The following is a 25,287-nucleotide window of genomic DNA, read 5'->3' as shown; positions in this document are numbered from 1 at the left end:
AGAAATATGAATTGGACAAACTTGCAGCTCATTAGACAGGCCCAGAACAGCATCTTGCATGTATGTGACTAATGGAGACAGGGTACCCTTCTGAAAATCTGTTAGAAAGGTATACATAGCTTTATGGAAAACTCCTATAGAATTTAATAGGGACTAAACTATAGGGTTTTACAGAAATTATTCTAAAAGCCTATAGAATTTAACAGAGGATCCCATCTACAGGTGCTTTTGAACCATTCTATAGATTTCTATAAATAGGATACAATTAAGTTCTATAGGATGGTGCAAGACACCTATAGGAAAGTTATAGTTTTCTCATAAATTATATAGGATTTTTACGTAAGGGCATGAGCTGGGAAAAAGTAAAAATGATTTCTTCACCTATTTCATAAAATGTATCTGCATGACACATTGTAGGAGCCCCCCACCTATGCTGAATGCTTGAGAGGATGTAGTCTAGTAGTCTCATGCATCTGGCAGCATTGTCCATTTGTGCAAAAACTTCAGACTCGTGCCTTAGTTAAGATTTTTTAAAATGCCCACAGTTGGGTTTCCCCTAGGCCCTGAATTCCTACTTATGACAACAGTGTTCTCCCTCTCTTTCATATGACACCTTATGTACCCCTGTATGCATCTGGACAACAAAGATTATATGATTCCTGGAGTCTTTGAAATTCATTCACCCTTCAAGTAACCACCTTGCTTAGAACACTCTACACACACCCTATATAGCTCAAACATTCCTTTGGTGGAATGCCAGGAACTTAGCCCTGGTCTACACTTACCTGGCGATTCAGCGGCAGTCAACAAGAGTTACGCAAGCTACTCTGTGTAGCTTGCGTAACTCCCGTCGACTGCTGTGCTTCCCTTCTGCGTGGTGTCTTCACTGCACTGCGCCGACAGGACCCGCATTCCTGTCAACGCAGCGCTACAACATTTGAGGGGGTGGTTTTGCTGCATCGACTTCTGGGTCGATTGAGTGGGTCTTCACTGACCACTCAATCGATCCAGATAGGTCGATCTGATGGCGGCGACTTTGCCGCTGTCAATATAGACATACCCTCAGATAACAAAACATAAACCTCAGTCTAATGTTTCTCCTCCAGACCATAGTTACCTCCATCCAATATGGAATATGGGACCTTAATATGTTGATAGTGTCCCTGGATAAAATTTTTAAAGCACTTAAGTGATTTAGGAGAATAGATCCCATTTTCCAAGGGACTTAGGCACTTAGGAAGCCGAAGCACCATTCATTTCCTAGTGAGATTTTCAAAAATGCCTTGATTTCAATGGGAATTAGGCACCAAGGCTCATTTGAAAAATCTCATTGGGTGCCTAAATATCTTTTAGAATCTGGCTCTTCTGCACTTAGCCTAAGTCAGTTTTGAAAATGGAACCTAGGCACTTTTGAAAATTTTACCCAAGTTATTAGTACATGTAAAATATTGCAAAATACATCAAAAGTATGGCTGTTTATAAGTATCATACCATACACGTGTTTACAACTAGTTATTTTTCCTGCAAATATTAGGTACTCAAGTATGATGAAGTGTTTTAAAACACTAAGATTTAAATGGACCATGTTTATGTCTCAATGCAGAAGTTTTCATTGCTAACCTTGAGGTTTGGCGTTTGGGTCTGATCTACAATAAATCTCATCAAAATGTTAAACTGCTGATCAAATGGAAAAGAATCCCTGTTCAGAGAAAAAAAAGATTTCCATTATTACTAGAACAAACACATTTTAATACATTTAAATCTACAGAAAAAAATCACTAAAGAATCACAGAAGTAGCTTTAATATTAAAAATTAATTCTGTGAATTTCACTCGTATTTGACCAGCTACCAAGTGGATTGAATACCACAAACATATGTGCATTGAATGAATTATTCATGAATACTGGTGAAATCTGTCAAATCAATATATTCACAAAATACTACTCAGCTTGCCCATGTACATACTTCATGCTTTTTTTGCCCCTGCTCTTCCTTTCCTCACTTCATGTTGCTCTTTTGTTTTCCTATCTATAGCAGATCATGGTTTATCTTTTCCTGAGTTAGCTTCATTGTTTGATTCCTCTTTTCTTTCCCTCTCTCATCTCCTTCTTTTTAAGTGGATTTTTCAAGCCCTGTACAAATTAACTTTTCATGGTGCCACCTGCATCACAGTGTGAAAATGTGGCACATGTGACATCCTTGGAGAGGCAGCATGGTCTAGTGGATTGAATACGCATGCTAGGAGGCAGGAACTCCTGAATTATAATCCTGACTTTGCTACTGACTTGCTGGATGTTCATGAACAAGTTTAAGATGCTTAGCATTAAGGCACCATTCATTTTCTGAACAATACAAATGACTAGTTTTCATCCAAGCTGGGAGAAATAAAAAGTGCAAACAAACATTAAACATGATCACAAAGAAACCAAGTACATTAGATTTCAATATCCTTTCACTTTTAATGATCTCAAGTGCTAAGAGAATGGGAAGTATATTTGGTTTTATTATTATAATTTGTACTACCATAGTGCCTAGGAGCCCAAGTCATGGAATAGGACTCTATTGTGCTAGGTACTGTACAAACACAGGGGGGAAAAAAGATGGGTTTTGCCCATTTTTAAAATATATGGGAAATGATTCTGCTCTCATTTGCATTAATGTAAATCAGAAATAACTCCACAGAAATCAATGGAATTAAGTAATATAAAATTAGTGCAGTTCAGAGGAAAATTTGGCCCGTTATTTTAAGTTGGTATCGGGGACTGGAATCTGCTTTGTTACATTGGTGTACATCCAGACTAACTTCACTGTGAAGTTAGTCCAGATTAGGCAGAATCTGGTCCACCTCTTGAAACAAGTGTGGTGATGTAGTGTTTCTGAAATGTCCATCCATAAGACAAAGCAGGCCTGGGACGTGCATCACAGGTGATGGATTAAAGCATCCCTAGAACATTTTCATTTGCACTTTGTACCTTGTTACATCCAGAGCTTTCTGAACTTTTGCCTGCACAGATCCCAGCAAGTCTGCTCCCATTTTCTTAAGTAACTGTGTCAGGAGAACAAAGAGCCAATCCTGCAAGTCATCCTTGTGGATGATGATGAAATCTACCAGTGTTTCTAGAAACATGCTGAAAACCTACAAATAAATGCAAATTTCAAAAAAGGCAAAATTATTATTTAAATCAGAAATGATTACAAAAGAAAGTCTACAAAAAATCTGTGTTCTAAAATGATTTTATTATAGGCAGCTTTATGAACGGATGTTCTCAGTGAACATGTTAGCACTGGAAATCACTGACATTAAAACATCCAAGATGTGCCATATTAAAATGTCACACTAAACAGATTAAGGAAGAGGGAGCGAATACACTTACTCTCTGTTGTGAGTTCCACCGCAAAGCAGGCCATGCAACAAAACAAACCACTCGTTAGTACACACAATGAATCAATGTTGACTCTTCCAGTGCAGTTTTTCAATGGATTAATAGATGACTTATAATATTTCTTTTTTTATCATTGGTTTTTAAATATCATACATCTTGGGCCAAATCCAATCTCCTTACTCATGCGAGTAGGGAGTTTCAAGCCAACAGGTATATTCATATGAGTAAGGATAGCAGGATTAGGTTTTCTTTGTTTGTTTTTTACATGTGTATGTATGTGTATCTCTTTATGAAAGGAAAGTTTTTTCTACTTTTTCTCTCTCTCTCTCCCCCCTCCCACCTCCCAAATTCATTACAATACCTATTATGTGCGATCCCACAAGCCCTTCCAAATACTAAATATATTCAGCATGGATGAGCCCCTAATTAGCAGCAGAAGGCCAAATTCTGATAACAGTTGCACTGGTGTAAATCTGGAACAATTCACCTGATGTTAAATTTGTGTCATAACATAATGAAGTCAAAATGCAATGAACTCTACAAAATCAATGAAATTACTCAAGATTTACACCAGTATAACAGACAGCAGGATTTGATCCAGCGTACAATTGTCTAAAACTTTTCATAAGTTGCAAATGTTGTTGCAAACATAAATAGTCTCACATAACCCTTGCAATGGCATACTGGACAGAATTTTAAGAATCAAAATGTTGAGATCTTTTGCAAGAGAACTGCAAGACAAGATGAGACCAGGAGTTCACCTAATCTAGTCCCTGATGGGGGCCAGAATTAGATGCTTCAAAGGAAGGTCTGCAGTAAGCACATATGGTATAACCTCTCCACACGGGAAGTTTCTGCTGTCCCCCATCAGTCAGCACTGGTTTACTACATGCCCTCAAACACTAGGGTTTATTACCCTAATTGTTTCTTTTAATCCTTTCTAACATAACAGTGGATGTTCTCATCAGGTATATAAATGTCTAACCTTCTGGCCACAACCTATCCCAGGCCCCCAGTTGGGAGAGCTGTCGCAAGCAGTAGTAACTTTTTCAGAAAAAATTGGAAGGGGATGAGATGCACTCCCGTTCCCACACTCTCCTGGCCCCTGCTTGCATGGACAGAGTGCAACGGGGTCTGAGGAGTGTGTGTGTGTGTGTGTGTCTCCTGCAAGGTACTCAAGACCCCCTCCCATTTAGAGAAGAAGAGATCGGTAGTTCTATGGAGAGATGTTCTGGGCCCCCTGCTTGGAAGGATGGCATTATAAAGATGGTGGAGTGCTCATATGATTAACGTTGCTTTAAATGTAAAAAAATGAAAATAAATAAAAAATGTCATCCTGCAGAGTTTCCATACTGCTGCTTAGTACATATAAATTCACATTCGTGTTGTAACAAAGCCATGGCCATTTGGGGCTTCACAGATGTCACCATGCTACCTATCGTGTCTACTAAGCACAGGAGCAGAAACAAAATCCAGATCCTTCTACTCCAAGGACTGGATTCTGCAACATGGTAAGTGCCTTGAAAGGGGCTGAGCATCCAACTCCCAGCAACTTGCAGGATTGAGCCCCCAATTAATGCACTCTTGAATTAATCTAGGGCCTGTAACATACATGTGATGAGTTCCGATTCCATCCAGTAGAGGTCTCAGGTACAAATACACAATTACCCAGATCGTGACAACATAACTGAGCACACTGTAATGTAAGAGAGTAAGCCAAAAATGAATTACCTTGCTGTGAGGGTCAGCGAACATGCGGGTAAAGATCTCACACAGCCGTTTTAATTCGACTCGGCTAAAACACATAACAAAACATTATATTAAAGCTAAATCTTTTATTCACAACAGAGTAGACTAGAACTGTCTTTGACAGCTGAAAAAGATGGCGATCTGGTCTTTTAAATTAGGGCTGGTCAGCCTAACTTACGTCAGCATACAGCTGCCACAGTAATTATATTGTTTATGCGTGTCTACACTTTGCTCTTTGGTTCGGCAGTGAGCATCCTCACCAATATCGGTTGTACTGCCAGTGTGGGGCATTGTGGGATAGCTCCTGAAAGCCAGTAACAGCCGACATAAGCAACACAGTGAACAGAGACAACAACAAAAAGTTGTTCCCTGTGGGCAGAATTCTCCATGGCCCCTGCTTTGGTAGAGCCAGTTACATAACATTTTTAAGTGCCAAAACTGCATCTCAAATGTTTCAAAGAATTCTGCCCAAATCCCAAGGTCCTCACTCAGGCAAAACTGCCAGTGGATCTAAAGAGAGGTTTGCCTGATTAAAGACCAAGTGAAAACAGATGAAGGACCTCAGAATAAGCTGAATGCTATTATTTTTTGACAGTGCTTTATTGTCCTCTCTAAGAAGAGGGAACAGGTGAATGCAGAGTTAATCTTCAGAGAAGTCCAGCTCAGGTCAGTATTATAGTCTTTTTTCTTTTTCTTTTTTTTTTTGAGAAAGGAAAAGTTTCTTCCACAGACCTCCAACCTTGCAGATAAAACCAAAACAAACCTCAAAGAGTAGGCAAGGGTACACTAGTAGTCTATAGCTACTCTGACATATATTTAAAGGTAGCTTACTTATAAATAATAGGAGATATCTTCCCTCAAATAACTGTATTCTAAGCATACAGATTTTAAAAGAGCATAAGACAAAGAAAACAGTCTCCTGAAAAGGAAGAGTTGGATGCAGAGGAAAGCAGTCCTTGTAACACCGCCAAAGCAAGCTGTCGGATTAACTCAGTGTGGAGACTGCACTGTTTCCAGAGAAACAAGAAAAGAACTCCAAGTGAATGCTCTACAGCTCTTACCTGACATGATGGGCATTGCAGCTCCCTCTGAATGAATTCCTTTTTATTTCTCTAATGAAATTTATCTCCAGACAAGGGATACATAAAGACAACTATTATGAACTTCCCTATGTTCAATGCACACTGACCTAAGGTAACAACATGGGTGCCAAACTAAAACAAAGAGCTCAACATTTTCTGAAGGAACTTGCTGGCCCTGGTACAACCTAGCAGATCATAAGAAGAATGAGTTTATAAAAGAAAGGCTTTAGAAAATGTTAAGACACAGTGAGGATGGGTGAGTATAATGAAACTCTGACACCACCTTTGACCCCACAGCCTTTCCACACACGTAATGCCCCTGAACATAACGCAAGATCAAACTATATTCAGCACACAGTACTGAAAAAGGACCCTTAACCAATAAGTCCTGAAGAGTAAAATATCTCCTCCCTTATTAAACTTATTATATAAATTAAGATGATATTGCAACCAACCACACACCGTGTTTAATCTGAAAATTCTACCCTCAAATATACCTTGGCTACTTGCACCTTGGACTACTGTATGTACTACTGTCCTAGTTAACACCATATGAACACTTAGGACTATCTGACCAAATTACTCAAACAGGCACCACTTTATCAATCTCAGAAGAGCCCTGAACTACCTTGTAGATGATAAAATTACAAATTAAGAGAAAATATAAACATCAGGAGAACTAAAACAACTTAAAAAATTTAAAAATGCAATACACAGATTTAAAATGAAGATGGTGCAATCCCTGGGACTGGTTTATAATATATCCAGGATCAGAGCCAAGAAAGCCGTGCTAGCGTAAGGGAAGAGTGGAAGTAGTACAGTTTGATATATTGCAAACCACCAGGACTAGGAACAATTGGTTTATGCCGTTAGAATTTCCTGTAAGAGCTACACAGCCCGGGAATCCTCATCACCTGTTGTTCCCAGAGTCTCCTCCCTTTGGGACACACCCTCACAGATCACATCCCCATACACTTATGTATCAAAATCCTATCCAACCTTCTCACACACAAGTGTGGTACCAATGGAATGTCACCAGATCCTTATTAAAACACATTACGGTATACCAAAAAGCAATCTACATGGGGGAAGCACATTTAAAAACCCTTATTAAGTGGCCAAGTTAAAAAAAGATTTTCACAGACCATGAAAAAACCAATCTGTGACCTCGGGTCTCCGTCTCCACATGTAAACTTCCTAGCATCTCCTACTGAGCTGCTAGAGGTGTTCAAATAAATGGTTGGAAAAATCTTTCTAAAATGGCAAAAGAGTACTTTTTCCACCCTCTCCACTATCAGTCACAACACAGCACTGTTCTCAAACATATTTTTGCTCAACCTGCTATTAATAACTGCAACAACAAAACTTACAAGCAACTGAGAAAGACCTTTAAATGAAACACCCTGCTAACTAGCTAAGGTTGTTACCCAGACAACAGCCATTTCTAAATGCACTTATAACACTTGTTTATAATATTCCAAAGAACTGATTTAAAAAAAAAATTAAACTATTTGTTAACATGTTCTCTTCAAAGCAGCGAGTCCATAATAAAGCCACATGCAAACAAGCTTGCTTACAAATACTTTCACTTTAAACAAAGTCTCAGTCAGTCCATACACTCTTCATAGTCTTAAAAACATTCTATCACATTTTAAGCGACAGTGTGTATATGATGCTCAAATACAATTTCCACTATAACAACTGTGAGCAGTCACAAATACTTTTATCTAACATATTGAACAGTACACCACCACTACCTGACCCCATTTTAAACATGAACATCATGCTTCTTTTTACTATATGTGGCTAACATTTGCTTCATAGAAAAGTGATCAAATACATATACCTGGGGCATGCACCTGAAATGAGTCACATGTGAAAACTGTAGCACACTCTGGTTGTACCAACATTACCATTTTGGCAGGAAATCTCTCACCATTGCACAGCCACAGGCAGCAGCAGTGGGAGTGCTCAAGTAGATGGGGACGAGCCAAGAGAGGGTCTAAGTGCTCAGCTTGTGTCCTGTCTACACTACGTTTCCCACATTGCTAACACCAGGGGAGTAGCAATGGTAGACGTTTTCTTGAAAAACACTAGCGCAGGCACAGCCTCAAAGGGAAGGACTACACTGCCACTAGGAGTGTCTCCCCCAGCCTGGGTAGAAAAACTCACATTAGCTCTGCCCATACTAGTGTGCTGAAGATAACAGGATGGATGTTGTGGGAGGGTGACAGCTTGGGCTGACCACCCAAGCTCAGGACTAGAGGATCCGGTGGATTTGGACTTGGGCTAATACCCCGAGGCACTCTCTCCCCCACAATGTCCACACTGCTATTTTTAGCGCACTGGCTTGAGAGGAGCTGGCGCAAGTCTATCATACCGTAGGCCTATGAAAGGCATTACGTGTCAGCAAAATGAGAAAAAGAAATAGTGAATTCTGACTGCACCATAGCAACACAACACTAATGACTACCATTACAAAGCTAGGAAGATCACCTCAGCGTCCTCTGGCTCTTCAATAAATTCTGGAGGCCTATGAGCCCTTCTTTTCTCTCAGACCAGTTGGAACTGGCACAGTGGTTTAGGACCTCAGCCACATCTTCAGTCTGTCGCAGGTAGTGTGGAATGCCTCCATTTCTAGAACCATATGAGCGCTCGGAACAAGCACTTGACGCATCGCTATTAGCATCATCATCAGAATACATCCCATATGGCTCGTATCTTCTTCTCACTGGCTTTTTCTGGAGATGAAAAAACCCACACTTAGTAAACTGTCCATAGTTACATTAAAGCAAAGGAAAAGATGCTCTGTCGATAATGCCAGTAAAGGTGGCACAAGGCTATTGTTATAGTGGCACAAAGGTAGTTCAATGCCACCGAGCACCGGCCTGTTTACCTCACTCACTCTCGCAAGAAGAGTCCCATTGATTTTGAAGGGAATACACGAGTGACTGAGGATCCAACAACACCCAATAAACGATCCAATAGAAATGTTAGCTAAAGGCTGATGAAACGATGCATTGCTTTTATTGAAAACAGTGGACATTTCCATGGTTACAGAATAATTGACCACACAGTTTTTACTTCAAGCAAATTCTTTAAACATGAAGATGATTCTACAAATAAACATTCTGACAGAACAATAACAAGAGAGAGAAGGAGGTAAGAGCTAAAGGACCATTTCTGCTCTGCCATACGCTGGTGAGAATCCACAGCAATTCCACTGCAGCCAGTGAAGCTAGTCCAGATTTATACGGCTTTACAAGAAAGCACAATTTTGGCCCCCGATGCATTGGTTTGGGCTAGGGTTTTCAAAGGCACCTAGGTGAGTCAGACCTCCAAATCCCATTCATTTCAATGGCTTTGGGGTGCCTAATTCCCTTATGCACCTTAGAAAATACCAGCCTTAACAAATATCAGGATCATTATGACAATGTGCCAAATATAACCCTATGGAATCAACACTAGAGCAAACCTTAACAGGATCTGATTGACTATAAAACATAACAGAAAAGGTCACCTATATTCTTGGATGATTGCTAAGGTAATTCCTTTCTCAGAGCCCAATCCTGCAGTTCTTGTATTTGCAAAGCCAATGAGATTTTTGCTTTTATTAGGATGAGAGTCCAATCCTGCAGTTCTTGTATTCGCTGTCATTAGGACTAGAGGGTTGGGCCACAATGATTCAGCTCGATTGCAGCATCGGGGTGGGGAGGTGAAGGAGGGTTGCAACAGGGGGGAAAAGGGTGGAAAGTAGAAATAAAAAGTCAAGAAAGCACTAGTACCTTGCTCCTGGAGTCTCCTAACAGCTGTAGGCAGGAAAATATTGAAGGGTGGGAAAAAGCATAGAGAATTATGTCAGAAGCTTATGTAGGGATTGTTCTTGCAACAAAAAAGTACAGCAAATGCATCTTAGCAAATTAAAAACATTGTTTAAGCAAAAGAAAAGAAAAATGGGCATATAATGTCTGCCTTTACTGCCCTACTGTTACTCCTGTGCCATTCTCCTAATGCAGAAAAAGTTCCCATTACAGAGTTTACCTGCATAAAGAATATGGGATCGGGATTATACCTTTCCTAATGGCTTCTAGCTGCTGTAGATCTCCATACATCAGCTCTGTGTTTTACTTCCCAGGAAAGCTGCTCTAACTTAATACCAATTTTTGAAACTCTCATTTGTCTATTAAAAAAGACAACAGATTATAGAGTCTTGAACAGAGATTCTAATGCCAGGAAACAACTATACACCACTACAGATCCATTTAACCAAACTCAATTAACCAACATCTCTTTTTAGTCCCTGGATCTGTACAAATATACTGGATGTCTTTTGAAGCTCAGCTTCTTTAAAGCCAGCTGGCCAGCTCCTCTTACATCTGAAAGCCCATTTACTCAAAGGTTTCAGATGTTGTTTGAGATTTTTAGATCAATAGAATTGTGCTATGTATTGATTCAAAGTCTGACCAGTTGGATAGACAGTCAGTCTGCCTCCCTGGGCCAATTTCTGCTCTCTCACACATGAGCTCAGGAATCCGTGGAAGCTGCACACATGTACTACAGGTCATAACTTGACCCACAGTGTTTTGTTCAAACTTGATGATTGGGATAAAGCCATCTTTGGAGAAGTTCCTCTCAGTCCCTAACAGAACAAAAAGGATATTTCTTCTGTATACAAGGGTGTTGGATAGAAGCTGGCATTGCACTGCTCTCCCACAAGGAAGCCAGAACTGGCTTTGTAAAGTGCTTGCTGTGAAAGGATTGTCTAAAGGAGCCTATGAGAGAAAAAAGCAGAATGGGGAGGCTGGGAAGGAGGATGCAGTTGGGTTCCTTGCAGCAACAGGAGTTGAGATAGTGATCAGACTAGACTTTAAAGTCACAGCTGCTGAAAAGAAAATATTATACTGATGCTTTTCAAACCTAACAAGCCTGAAAGTGATAAGGGGGTAAGACGATACACAGGGATTGCCCTTAAAACTTTCCAGGATTGCCTTTGATGATGCATTCCTTATCCTGTACTTCCCTATATTAAGTAGAAGGAATACTGTAAATTCTGAAGTAATGTTATCTAGAAAACACACCTGAAATATTTAAAAGGACAATCCAGGGTGATTGTTTTGGCTTTCAACCTTGGAGATTAAAATGAAAATTTAGCCCACAAAGTATTTAATTTGCTTAACGACCGCAATTATCTAGACCATTGAATGTAATGGCACAGCCTACATTTTAACTTCTTGTTTCTACATACTTTAATAAAAGTTTTCTGAAAGAGGGATCTTTCATCAGATCAGTGACTCAAATTGTGGTCTGTGCAGAGGTTGCTGGTGGTCTGTGATGATATGTATTGATATGGAGTTGTTATGTGATAACAAATGGAAAGGGAAAAGGTCTGAACAATGTTGAATGACAGAGGAGGTAGCCTGCACAATTGCAAATGGGGAAAGAGATGTCCATGAAACACCCTCTGTATAGGAATGTTGTCCACAATCTGGAAAGGTTTGAGAATCCTGCATCAGATACTTCAAGAGATCCTTTCATCACCCCAACAGCTCAGGTCTCTGGAATTACCCTGTATAACACACAGGATATAGTGGTACCTAGGTTACTCTGCATAGTGATTGCTACTCTTGTTCTGCATTCCCTCAAAAAAAAAAATCAGAAAAATGTATGGAGAAAATCAGGTAAATGTGTCAAAAAGTTAATGAATGCTTTCTGGATGAACAGCAGAAATTTGCTGGATTTTGCCACGGGGGTGGGGAGGGGGAACCTTCATTTCAAGAAGATTCAAAAATGCCAGGGAATTTAGCTAATGCTTGCAAAGGGAAATAACTCAACAGGGATAAGGAAAATCAAGGGAGAAGGGGATATAAAATACAAACTAAACTGCCTTTGTTTCTAGAGGCACATTAAATAAACACATTTACATTTTACAGAGTGACTAATACATTAATACTGAACTAGAGATAAGCCAAGCTACTACCTATTCAAAGTGCTCAGCCAGGTGCCAGAAATACTGGGCAGAGACATTGGTGCAAATCACAATGCTTTCCACACACAGCAGACAGGACCTGGGTTTTTTAGGATTATGCTCAAAAGATCCTCATGCAATTTACTGTATAAGGCTTAGTTAGGACCCCAGTCCTTCCTGCTGCTGAGCAGTTCTCTCAAGGAGCTCAGCACCTCACAGGATATCCTCTCCAAAAACCAGATGACAGACAAAAGGATGATTTAACCTATTCATCATCGGTGACACTAAAGCATCTCCACCTGTTGGGTAACAACTGCTGAGAATTAAATCATTTCTATAATGAAATGTAGCATTGGTGCCAATACATCCAAATGCAAAATACAATTATCAAACATCTACACAGTGTCAGAGACTGGCACATTTACAACAACAGCTATTAAAAAGGAGGAGAACATACGTACAAGGAACTTTAAGTCACTTTCTGGTCTCGGTAGCATTTTGTATTTTTTCCTCTTACCAGAGCATCAGCTACAGCAGCCTCCAGATCAGTGCTTGTACTCAGGACTCGCATGGCATTCACAGAAGCAGGCATCCTGCCTGGTTGTCCGAGTCCAAACCGGTCTGCACAAAAGACAACATTGAAAGAGATTGTTAAATGAATTCACATTCACTCTGAATCCTAATAAGGTGTCTGGCGAGGAAAAACCCAACGAAAGGCTTCAGGAACCCACAGTACCATTTCACTAAATTTTATTTTATCCGTCACTCTGATACATTTTGCCACTATGGTATTCAAAACAAAATTACTACAAACAAACTACAGTATTTAGGCTACCAGAGACACAAAGTTTGATTTTCATAGGCACATTTTACTGTTGCAAGATGGGTGGGAATGGAATCTATTTTTCCTGTCTCTCTCCCTCTCTCTTTTTAAATTAACTCCTTCCTACTTTTATTTTGGTTTCATGGGTCATACACATATGAGCCCTGATCCTGCTCTTATTGAACTCAAATATAAAACTTGCATTGACTTTTATGAGGCAAGAATCGGGCCTACAGTTCCACTACTCACAAATTCTATTAGGTGCTGATCTTGCAACTCTCTCATTCGAGCAGCTCCTACTCACATGTGTCATTTGACTGAAATTAAAGGCTTGGGCTCTTACATTTTAAGTTTCAAGATTTTACTAACCACTAGATGAGTTTTTTCCTCTCATGTGGGAAGAAGAAGTTATAAAAAAGGGAAACACTTATCATCTGATTATCTCTGATTCCAATCCCATGTTTGTTATTTAATGCTTTTACCGGAATTGGTTTAAATTTGCACTGGGCTGAAATTTGGCCTCAATACGGTAACATAAATCAACTTGCAATTTCTTTCTTTTGCAAGTAAATAAAGGGTGTGATCTTGAATCAGATGGAAAAGCTCCCAGTGATTTCAATATGAACAGCATTGGGCCCAACATGTGATTTACATCTAAAATATTGCTTGGCCTCCTTTATCATTTGCCAGGACTTTGCATAATAATGTCATTTAGCAAAAACCCAGCACACGGCTTATTGTGGAGATGTGGATTATTCCTACTACTAAAACACATACTGTCAGCCAAAGGCGTACAGTCAGCATTCAAGGGGGATCAGACACAGGGCCAGACACAGGGCCAGACACAGGATTTGCCTATCATGGGCCAAATTCTGGCCCCATACTATTCATAAATATTTTCTACAGCAGAGGGAGCCTGGAATGAACGAAGTGTAGCCCCGCCCTGGCTCCACTTAAAAAACGGAAAAGCAGAGGCTAGGCTGCTCTGCAGGCCTTTCAATTACATAAGCTACTTAAGACTTTCTGGTGTTCAGAGCCATGTTCTGCATATTTATTCATGGTTGTGCTTGGACTTAGTAATGACGGAGCATGTTGTTCATACTCCTGGACAGAGTAATCTCCACAGGACATACATTTATATTGTCTTAGTGGAGAACGGTCTTGCTAATGCTCCCATTTACGTCAATGGCAAACTTCCCATTAGCATGAATGGTGCAGGGTCAAACTGCACATGTGTATGGCCATCTGTGAGGTATTTAAGCAGCATTTGGTTCATACACAATACAAGACCAGTGGGCAAAAGGCAGCAGTAAAGGATCAAGTCAAAGATTTTTTAACAAGTGTTTTGTATTTAATATTAAACTAAGGAAAAATATTCTGTCCATTAAAAAACTTTGACCAAAAAGGAACATGATTATGTGTATGTGATATAACTACATAGTATCTATCCTTCCATGCAACAAATGTAAAATGTTATATTCAGAAGCTTCTTCGAGTGTGAACGTTTAATGGGAAATAATTAAATATAAGAAAATTATGCTGTTTTATACACCTTAACATTTACATTTTAAATTCTACAGTACAGAAACCTCTTGCAAACATCAATTATAAAGGGGAAAAAATTCTTGTTAACAGTTATTCAAAGAACTACACAGAGGTGTAATTGTCTCACAGGGAAGAATGATTTGTGTACTACTTGAATTAATTTCTTAAGGGCTCAGACCTGTAGTCTTTACGCAGGCAAAACTCCAAGTGGAATTAAATCTGACTTTGTTTATACAGGGTTGCAGGACTAGGCCAGGAATGGGAAAATAGGAGGGTTATTTTTTAAACATATTTTGTCAAGTGATAAGCTGAAGACTTTATTGTTTCTGTATTTATTTTTAGAAGTGGACGGATGGTACTTAGGAGTTAGGAGTTTCCTACTATCTTTCAGAAGTGCATTACCAGATCAAACATTTTAAGTTTACAACAAGCACATTTTCTACAAAACACATTACAAAAGGGAAAAAAATAAATTTCTTTAAAACTACTGCCAAAAAGTAATCAAATCATGACTTTTACAAGGAAATAAAAATTGTATGTGTTATTACTATCTCCTTTTTTAATGAACTCAGTTGCACAACCATTATAAATACTTGATTGAAATTTCATCCCCAGAATGGAAAGATCTGTAACTCCTTTAGTAGGAATGCAGAGAAGGTGACACTGCATTATATATGATACAAACTAACTGTGTTGCTACATAGATTTATGTTATGAAAGTGTACAGAAGACACAAGTGTTTTCATAAATGCAGACAGATAACAAAACGGCAGAAGATGTTGAGGCAAATTGTGTTCTCAGTTATATCTGTGCAAACCTAACTGATTTAAACAGCATTGCTCAGGTGTTACTGAGAGCAGAATTGGGTCTCTTGGTAATGGTATCACCACATAGCACTTTGAGTGTCATTGGTGTGCAAGTTAATTTAGTGTTGCATTAGAAAAGGGAAGACAGTTTCTGTTTTTAATGAACAACAGAATGACAAAATAATTCAGTTGTAAACCAGTTTAAATTACCCAGCATAAACATAAACAAAAGGGAGCTGCTTTTAAACAAATCAGAATAAGTACAATGTGGCATGCTGGCATATATCCTGCTCCAAGAGTACTGCTGGAATCTCTGAGATACAGACTTAAAGGTCACTGAAAAATGTAACACAAAAACATTCCCTGATACTCTGTTCCTGCACCTAGTGCAGAAATAAGATAGGGCATGTGTCAAAAGGTATCTATAGAAGCTTTTGCATCTGCCTAATTTCGGGCAGTGCTGGGGACATGCCTGGCTGCTGGCATAATTCAGAGAAGACTCAGCATCATTACTTTGGCACAGAACAGGCAGAGCACAATGTGCTCTGGTCATGCATCTTTGCTCCCCTCACCTGAGCCTGCTGTGCACTGGCTAGAGATCCCCCTAACAATCAGGGTATTCTGCAAGGGCCATCTTTTGACACCGCCAAATGGGCAGTATCATAAAGCAGGACTGGGGCCAGTGTTTCCAAGCTGTGGACAGCTTTGTAACATGAAGTAAGTTTAAACCACCAACCTTGCTGTCTTTGAGCGTGATAGCTCCCTTTTATTTCAATGGGAATTATACCTATTTAAGAGCTACTTGAGTGGGCCCCTAAGGACCTCAATTTCAGACCCATTTTTTTTTTCAATTGTACTGAAGAACTCTAGCGAGACTGAAAGACTAGTAAAATATCTTACCTACAATTCAGAACAGTGTGTCTGAAACCTGCTTATGGATTAAACCTTACTCTTCCAAGAAGTAAATTGACTTCAGTGGGGCTTCTTATGTGAGTAAGATGCACAGGATTTAAAAGTCTGACACTTGGTTCTATGATTTTTAGGGCGTTACGTAAATGATGGCTGAGGGTTTCAAAGGTGAGTAAAGAAGTTGGGCACTCAATTCCCAAGGAAATTCAGTGGGATTTGGGAGCATAACTCACTTAGGCTCCTTTGCAAATTCCATCTTTAGTTCATTTTTTAAAAGGGAAGTCAGGTATATTTGTGGCCTGATTTTATCATTTGTATGAAGGCAAAATTCCCACAGGGTTTAGTCTTCTCCAGGACAAATGTATTTACTGTGTTGTGTTTGATAATACACAGTGCAAATTTACAGGAGCTAAAAAATGTAGCATATTTCGTAAGTGGAAGAGGAACATGTAGTCTAGAATTACAATGAAATTTAATTTTTCAATTATTTCAATTATTCTATGAAATGCATCGAATTTGAATTGTTGTATAAAATTCTAAAGGTCAAAGTCAGTCCAACTTTAATTTATTTATTTGGTTGGTTTTTTTTTTATAGAATTGCTAGATAAAGAATCTATTCCAAGGGTTTGGGTTAAATAAGTCATTCAATTCAACCTCACCCTAAGGTAAGGAGAATTTCAAACACCTGTCAAAATGGGGACAGTTGAATAATCGGTCATGTCATTAATGCCTTCACTCTGCTTTATGGAAAGGACAGTTTTGCAACTATAACATTGGGCCAACTCCCGCAATTGTCACTCACTTTTTACTCAGTTCTTGCCAGCTAAATTTCCACTGAGCCAAATCTTGAAGGCCTCACCCAGCTCTTTTTAAAGAAAAACTCCCACTAAAATCAGCTGATTTCAAAGACAGAAGAAGTATGTGCTCAATATCTGAGGATTTGGCCCACACATTCAATAGGAATTTTGTTTGAGTAAAAGGCGAGTAAGAACCTCAGGATTTATACCATTAAAATCTAAATATTAATGACCTTATCTAAAGCATAAGGACATTAAAGAGAGTCTTTCCCTTGACATGAATAAGGTTTGGACCAGGCCTTAAAAATTTTATATTGGAAAATGATACATTTGCCATTTTCATTTAAAAAGCCCATCCAGTGCTAACTTTGTGTTGCTTTTATGCATCTGGGGCTGGATCCTGCAAGGTACTTAATGGTCTTAACTCCCATGGACTTAGATGGGATTTGAGAATGCTCAACAACATGCAAGATCTGATCCCAAGCACCTACAACTCCCACTAACATAAATGGGACTTGTAAGCGCTCAGCATCACTCAGGATCTATCCCATGCTGCACAGCTGATCAATTTGCAGGGTGAAATTAAGAATGTCCTGGATTACCCTTTGTTTGTTTGTACGCTGCTCATGATGCTTCTAAAGTACATAAACAAAATTAAAAACATTCAATAAATTAAAATAAAAAAGCATGTTAAATAAAAAACCCCACAGTGATGAAAAGCACATGCCAAGTGCTGGCTGATACGCATGACAGCAAATGTTAAAATGGTTGTAAAACAAGACTAGATTAAGAAGCAGATTCATGCAGTTAGCACTTGTTCACCTGACTGCCCAACAGAATCAGCAGTGGAGAGAGCACTAGTGGACCTGGAATGACGTCGAGAAGCTGCAAGTAAAAGGAACGGCAACACCCACAGGATTAACACACAAGTACTCAAGACAGAAAATGCCACAGTCCATAAAGGATGCACACGACTACCACCAACATGGGCGTTTTATAGTGAAAGGAAATGATGCCGCATATGAATGCGCAACAAGTACAGTGCAAGCCCCAAGGCAAAATCTCCATCGGCAGCTTCCTCCTTTCCCCCACAACCACAAACACAATGTGTGACAAACAAGTACATTGTTTTTAAGAGTGCCAATCTGTGTGCGGTTCAGCAAAGATCGGTGAGTGCCAGTCATGTCCCAGAACCACAGATCCTAAAAACAGCTAGTATGAGAATGTGGAACATTTAATCCCCTAACAGGATTTAGATGTGATCAATCTAAATCTCAAAGTAAAACCAAGATGAATGACTAGAAATTGTGCTTGCAAGTATTTTTCACAATATTCTACTCTATGTACAAGAAAATGTTAATAACAAGACCAATTTGAGTGGAATGAGTTGTCACAAAAGTGTAAGAAGTCATACAGGGAAATAAATCAGCCATTGTGCATAGTTCTTTTGTTAAATATTTTAGTTGTATACAGACACACACACATACACACACTATAGCCACTGTGCCTATGAGAGCAATATTGCTGTAACATTTTTGTATATAGTTATTGTGTAAATATGTTACACACACACACATATGTATGTGTGTATAGAGAGAAAGTATTATATATACACACACACATAAAATGTTATAGCAACAGATCTTTATATAGTAACAATGGCTGTAGTTAAGATTGAATTCCAGCTTTCACTTTAGTCCCAATTTTCAGTGGTTCATAACTTCTTTACAAATTCTGTTACAGCAGAAAACTGGATTCTGCCATTTCTGAATTATGCAATTTTAATGAGATTTTTCCCATACGTCTAGCAATGCTGTGCTCGCATAACTCAAAAACAGCTGAGTCTAGAAACTCTAAAATACAGGCCTGATTCTGCACTCCTCTTATATGAGTAATCCTCAATCAATACAATAGTCCCACTGAAGGCCTTATTGTTTGATCGTCAGGATTAGTATTTGAAGCAAGCTACATTTGAACATGGTTCACAATTTATAAAGCAAAGATATATACCCTTTGTCAATGGTGCACATACATGCACATTACACGAACTCAAAGGATTTTTCGATTTAACTGCCAAACATTCGTAAATGGAACATTAAAATTACACAGTAAAAAAAAAAACAAAAAAATTGGGAAAAATTTTTAAAAAAATAAATTTCTCACAGCGATGGGAACTTGGCCAGAAGATATTCAGGGTGTGCAAGGCAGTCTGTAAAAATGGAGCCTGAGGCCCTATGCATTTATTCAAGTGACATCAGAAATGATTCATGAAAGTAAGGTTTGCAGGATCAGTAAAAAGTTGCATATTAAGCTTCACAAGGCAGACCCTCTTTGTGCCTGTATAGATCCCATGAAGGATCAGGGCCTAAGAAGAAACATAGGAATACAAAATATCTATACTTAAGCAATGTGGCCAAGTTAACATTACTGAGGGAACTTTATCTTCTGCATTTCCTGATTTAGATCCCAGTCCTGCAAGCTGCTCAGTGCAGACAGACATTTACACCCACACAGAGCCCCAGTGACATCATGGGGGCCATGCGCAGCCACTCGAAAGATCAGGGCTTTAGCATTATAATGACTGTAACATCACGTTAACACAGGATTTTTGTATTTAGTCGAGTCCAGTGATATACAAATTCCCCTTTACCAGTGTGAGCACAAATACACTTTGGGACATTTCTTGCAGCACCCCAGACTGTGAGTCACCTTGTTACCACCTCTCCCCAGAGCGAGGGAGCCTTACTAGTACCTGCTAAGTGTTAGCGCTCTAACACAACCAGCCTGTCAGCTACTCAAGCATTCTCTTCTGGGCTACACCAGCCCTGTTTTTGCCTTGCAGGTTGACAACAGATGCACTCCAGCCCCTGAGCCCCCTGTGGTATCCAGCCCATGATCACTGGATACCCAGAGAAATCCCAGATCATCTGTTTCCAAAGGAGAAGTTCACCACAGTTTACCCGATTTATCTTAGATCACTGCTCCTGTAATACACACAGGACTTGAGTTGAATTATAAAACACATGCAAATTTACTTAAGAAAGAACAGAGGTTCAAAGAAAAACCTGTTTGAGATGGGAACAAATGGCTACATATAAAACATCGTAACACACATTCTAAAGCATAAACTTAGCAAACGTTATCTTCCCATCTAAAGAAGATTCTTTCCAAAACTTCTCAAGTGTTTTCAACCAAGCCTGGTTGAGATCCCTTTTTCATGAAGTAAACACTGTCTGCTTACTCCCTAGGAAGGGACGCTAGGAAGGATGTCAGGGTCTCTTCACCCCTAAATATACAAGAACAGACTTTTGAGGTACACCTCAAGATGGGTTCCCTCTCTACACCTGCTGTTTACCTCTTCCTGATACGGTACATCTACACTAGAAACACTATAGCGGCACAGTTGCAGGTGCGCTGTTGCAGTGCAAGCACTTACTACAATGATGGAAGGGGTTCTTCTCTTGCTATCGTAAATCCACCTCTCCAAGAGGCAGTAGCTAGGTAGATGAAAGAATTCTTCCATTTACCTAACAGAGTCTACTCTGGCACTTAGGTCAGCTTAACTACCTTGCACAGGGTGTGAAGATTTTCACAGCCTTAATCATAGAATCATAGAATATTAGAGTTGGAAGGGACCTCAGGAGGTCATCTAGTCCAACCCCCTGCTCAAAGCAGGACTAACCTCAGCTAAATCATCCCAGCCAGGGCTTTGTCAAGCCACAGTTTAAAAACCTCTAAAGATGGAGCTTCCACCACTTCCCTAGGTTCCACCACCTCCCTAGGTGAAAAAACACCACCCTGAGTGACATAAATTTTGCCGGCATAAGCGCTTGTGTGGACAGCGCTGTCAGTGGGAGGTGCTATCCCACTAACATAGCTATCACTGCTCACTTAGGTGGTTTTATTATGCCAACGGGAGAACTCTCTCCCATCAACGTACATGGCTACATAAATGCTCTTACAGCAACACAGCTGTACCGATACAGCTGCGACGCTGTAAGTTTTAAGTGTAGACTAGCCCTTAGATTACGTAATTTTCAGCATATATACAAAACTCCTCACATGCTCTCTGTAGATATATCTCACAATGGCTAGGACCAGTGCTTAATTTGTGCCAAGGCTTGCCAGGGATGAGTCCCGGCATCTCTAGGCTTGGCACTTCACAGCCCCGGCACCTCTGGCCTTGCTGCATCAATTATGAATGTAAAAAGATTCCTTTATACCTGGCACCCAATTGCTTGAGCCCTGAAATCTCTTTCATTTCAAATTAAGCACTGGCTAGGACAACTCATATGAAACAGCCTTTCTTAAGAGTGCATCCATGACATTATGTTGGTGAACCCTGAGGATCCCTGTACCCCTTTGTACCTCAGTGCCCTCTGCCAACTGGTACTTGGGTCAGACCACTGTGTTCAAAAACCAAACTAATTAGTGTTTCTATGAAAATGTTACTGAATTCAATAAAAAATACCCTGGCAGAGTCCCATAGTTTTGGCTTAAACTGATATATGAACATCTTTTTCAGGTAATAATTCTACAGCACAAAGTTTATGAATTTAGGCACGTATTCCAATTTGTGACAGCAATTTCAGTGAAAATACAGTAGACAAATAAATTGATCGTACAACAATTATGCTGGTTTCTTTTTACTCTGGAATTCTCTGTCTATTTTTTTCTGTAGCGGTTTCTATAAGAAAATTTACTCAGGGAACTGATAATCCCCAGGCTACCACATGCAATGTTACATTTTAAATTAACTATTTTTCATCTGTGTAATAAATCATCCAAAAAAGTAATCAAATATAAATTCAAATAATTTGTATACATATTTTGCAGTATATAACTTAATCAATGTATGGGGCAGATCTTCAGCTGCCATAAATCAGCATAGCTTCACTGAATTCAGTGGCCGATCTATAGCAGCTGAGGATTTGGCTCAATGTGTTAATCTTTGGCTCAAGGACCTGAAGGAGGTATTTCCACTATTATATTTTTGAGGTTTCGACTAATATACTTTCACTAAAATGCAAACTTACAGTGTACACTAATACCAACATAATGTCATTGAGTGTAATAAGTTATCGCTGAAACCATGCATGCCCCATCCAACTCGTTTATCCAAAACAGCATCATCTAAAGAGGATATAGTTGATCTCAGAAACGTAACTATAAAAGTAGTGTCTACTGGGTTGCTTATTTATTATCTCTCACTGGCTCCATTATAAAATTGGCTCCATTTATAAATCAAAACATGACCCCTTCTACCTGCTAGCACCATAAACTCAGCCTGGGATCTGATAATTAAGTTGGCGTCCACTTTTCACTAGCATTTAAGATACTGCAGACAGAACAGAGCTCGTGATTTTATGGTTGACTCATGCATCGGATCAGGAAATGATCTCAATCTTCCGCTGTTGCTCCCCAGTGCTACCAAAGCAAAAACCTTGCTCTGAACAGTAAAGCAAGTAGACACTTTCCCTTGGGCCAAACTCTGCCCTCAGTTACACTTATGGAATCACATGGTTACCAATGTCAGTTTTTATAAGCATACCAGCGGGTAGCATTTAGTTCACTGGGAGCAGAAGTGAATAAGAAGGTGACATTTTTATGCAGTTGCTTTATTTTGAATACAATAATCACACACCTTTAATATAATATTTTTCACTTAGATCAACCTGCAGCTCCAAATAAAACACTGCATTTCAGTATATACCCATATATTTTCACTAACACCAATGCCTTGTCACAACTGGATATGTATGATCATATCAGCAATTACTTTATAGAATGCTAACCAAACGGCCTTCTTCATAAATATATTGGTGTAATACAGGATAGCTTTTTATGTCCAATTGTCTTCAAAACCTGAGAAAACTATGCATCTTCATATTAATATCTAAGCAATGTGTGGCCAAATACATACCATACATCAGAACCCATTTGAAACATGAATACAGAGATACTAACCCACTATCAGTTTCTTTTAAAAAAAAACTTCTGTGGTAATGTACTTTATTCTGGGTAAAACACATTATTCAAAACAGAAATAAGTGTGATCTGAACCTAGGGGTCTAAGAAAGGTCAGATATATGATGCAGTACCAGAAAATGGCATCAGCAAAGGATATCCATGCTGATGCCTTAAGAACTATTGTTTGCTCATCCTGTAGAGAGAAGTCACTGCAAACTCCCTGCAATAGTTCAAGGGTCACATTTTAGATCTAAAGATCAAGATGAGAAAAAAGTGTCAACAACAGAAATGCTGTTGCAGAAGTCACCAAACACAATTCTGATCTCAGCTAGGAGGCATGTATTCTTATGGGTCTGATCCAAAGTTCAGTGAAGACAACAGAAGTCTTTCCATAGACATTGTCTAATGGACTTTGATCAGACCCTATCTCAACAGCAGTTCCATGTGTTACTTGGAATCGTGATTTCACAACTTGGCTTGAGAACGATTTTCAAACAATATGGTTTAAACATTTACATTCTTTCCTCGCTCCCCTCAATTTTTAATAACGTGCATATAGTACCATCGACTTCAACAGGACCACTTAGAGTTACAGGATTTGGTCCATTTTTTTTAGGGTAAATTTCTCCCAAAATTATTTCTGATCTAACTCAGTTTTGTAAAGATATATTTAAAAAAATAGGAGGGGGGAGGGGGAATTTCCACAATTCCCCTTTCAAACTGAAAAAAATCTTAACTACATTATCTAATGAAAAACAAGTCCAAAGTATTGGGACAAGATGCTTAAGTATTCCAGTTCACATTAACATTTTGAGTAGATAGCTAAATATCAGGGAAAAGCGTGAGAGGAAAAAAAATTCCTAATGAAGCCTCTTTAAAAAAACACCATTTTTTAGATTAAGCTAAGGGTTCAATTGTACTTCCATTAAAGTCAATGGGAATTTTGCCGTTGATTTCAAATGGGAGCAGACGCATCCAACTCCCAATTGATGACAATCTGAGTCTTTCCATTGACTGCACTAAGAATTGGATCAAGTCCTAAATAAATAACCTGAGATTAAATGAAACAACTAGTCATGGAAACACCACTTATACAGTTCCAAAGATAAGATTAATCAGGAAGTATAACAAGTTAGTCAATTGTCAATGAAATTTCAGAGTAATGGCAATTTAATGGATTTAGAATAGTACTCCACAATAAAGCACATTGTCCGAGTACTTTCTTCCTATCACTGAGCAGTTATCCTCAGATCTACACTTGTAAATCTTGACTTTCATATTTCACTCTCCCCACAGACATAAGGCTCATGCTGTACAAACACAGGAAGAGAAAAATTACCAGAGTTGAGGACCAAAGAGGAGCCTTTTGCCCATCTTGTTCTGTCACCCTTCCCAGTCTGACTGGAGCGCATTATCCACAAATACCTCGGTCATTTACCTTATGCAACTCTTGCTTCCAATTCTGTAAATTAAAGTTAAATCAAGCCCAAATGTGTATCCTGTGCTCCACTTACATATTACCCCATACAGTTGTACTATGTCACCAGTTATAAACTAGAACCTGTAGCCTTTTTTACACACCAAGCCTGCCAGATTGACTCCATAATAATTTCTTACTCCCACTTTGAAAACCAGACCCATAGCTATAGGATTCCTAAGTAAACAGAGAGGCCTCAGAGATCAACTGTATTTTGTTCTGAGATGACAAACAAAGCTTTTGTACAACAGATAATGTTGCCTGCTGGATATGATGTGGCATTTGATCAGAAACATTAACTATCCTGCTGTTTCAGACTTATGGAGAAAAAAAATGTCTACATTCAATAGACTGTAATGAGATTTTATATTTGTACTGTATGTTTAAACTGAATGACAGTCCTCAACCTTTCAGAGAGCTCAAGATGTTCATTTGCTTCAGAATGGCACGTCCAATTTACAAATCAGTGACTGGCGGCACTGTATAAAACCTTTAAATAAAAAGAATTTTGATCTCTTAATTGGGGCTTCGTGTGAAATTATTGTTTCTCTTATTGTACCTAGCTTTAAGATCAGTTTGTGTATAATTAAAGCCACTCTGTAATAGGCTTTGTGGTGCTGTTAACCACACTCTGAGGTGTACAAGTAGAATTGCTTTCATAGTTATCCATCAAAAACACTGGAAAAGTCTTTTTAGGTGAAACACAACCAAGGTCTGTACAAATGGACGTAAATAAATTGAAATTATCACAGGAGTTTAAGATCAAGGGACTTTCTACTA

General features: G+C 39.0%; 1 protein-coding gene across 7 annotated transcripts in view; it reads right to left on the bottom strand.

The window, feature by feature from the left end:
- CLASP1 (cytoplasmic linker associated protein 1) overlaps positions 1–25,287 on the bottom strand; it is a 246,209-nt gene that overhangs the window by 53,321 nt on the left and 167,601 nt on the right. For all 7 annotated transcript variants that reach the window (XM_067549649.1, XM_067549648.1, XM_067549650.1 and 4 more), the window contains 6 exons: positions 12,698–12,801; positions 10,001–10,024; positions 8,712–8,956; positions 5,116–5,179; positions 2,974–3,137; positions 1,621–1,699 (listed from right to left, as the gene is read on the bottom strand). In XM_067549649.1, the coding sequence (XP_067405750.1) occupies positions 1,621–1,699; positions 2,974–3,137; positions 5,116–5,179; positions 8,712–8,956; positions 10,001–10,024; positions 12,698–12,801 (680 nt within the window). The remainder of the gene's footprint in view (positions 1–1,620; positions 1,700–2,973; positions 3,138–5,115; positions 5,180–8,711; positions 8,957–10,000; positions 10,025–12,697; positions 12,802–25,287) is intronic.

Source organism: Emydura macquarii, unplaced genomic scaffold (genome assembly GCF_026122565.2).
Source record: "Emydura macquarii macquarii isolate MOO-44397 ecotype Brisbane River unplaced genomic scaffold, CSIRO-AGI_Emac_v2 contig_1253, whole genome shotgun sequence".
Lineage (NCBI taxonomy): Eukaryota > Metazoa > Chordata > Testudines > Chelidae > Emydura > Emydura macquarii.
This window is presented reverse-complemented; position numbering and strand designations above follow the sequence as displayed.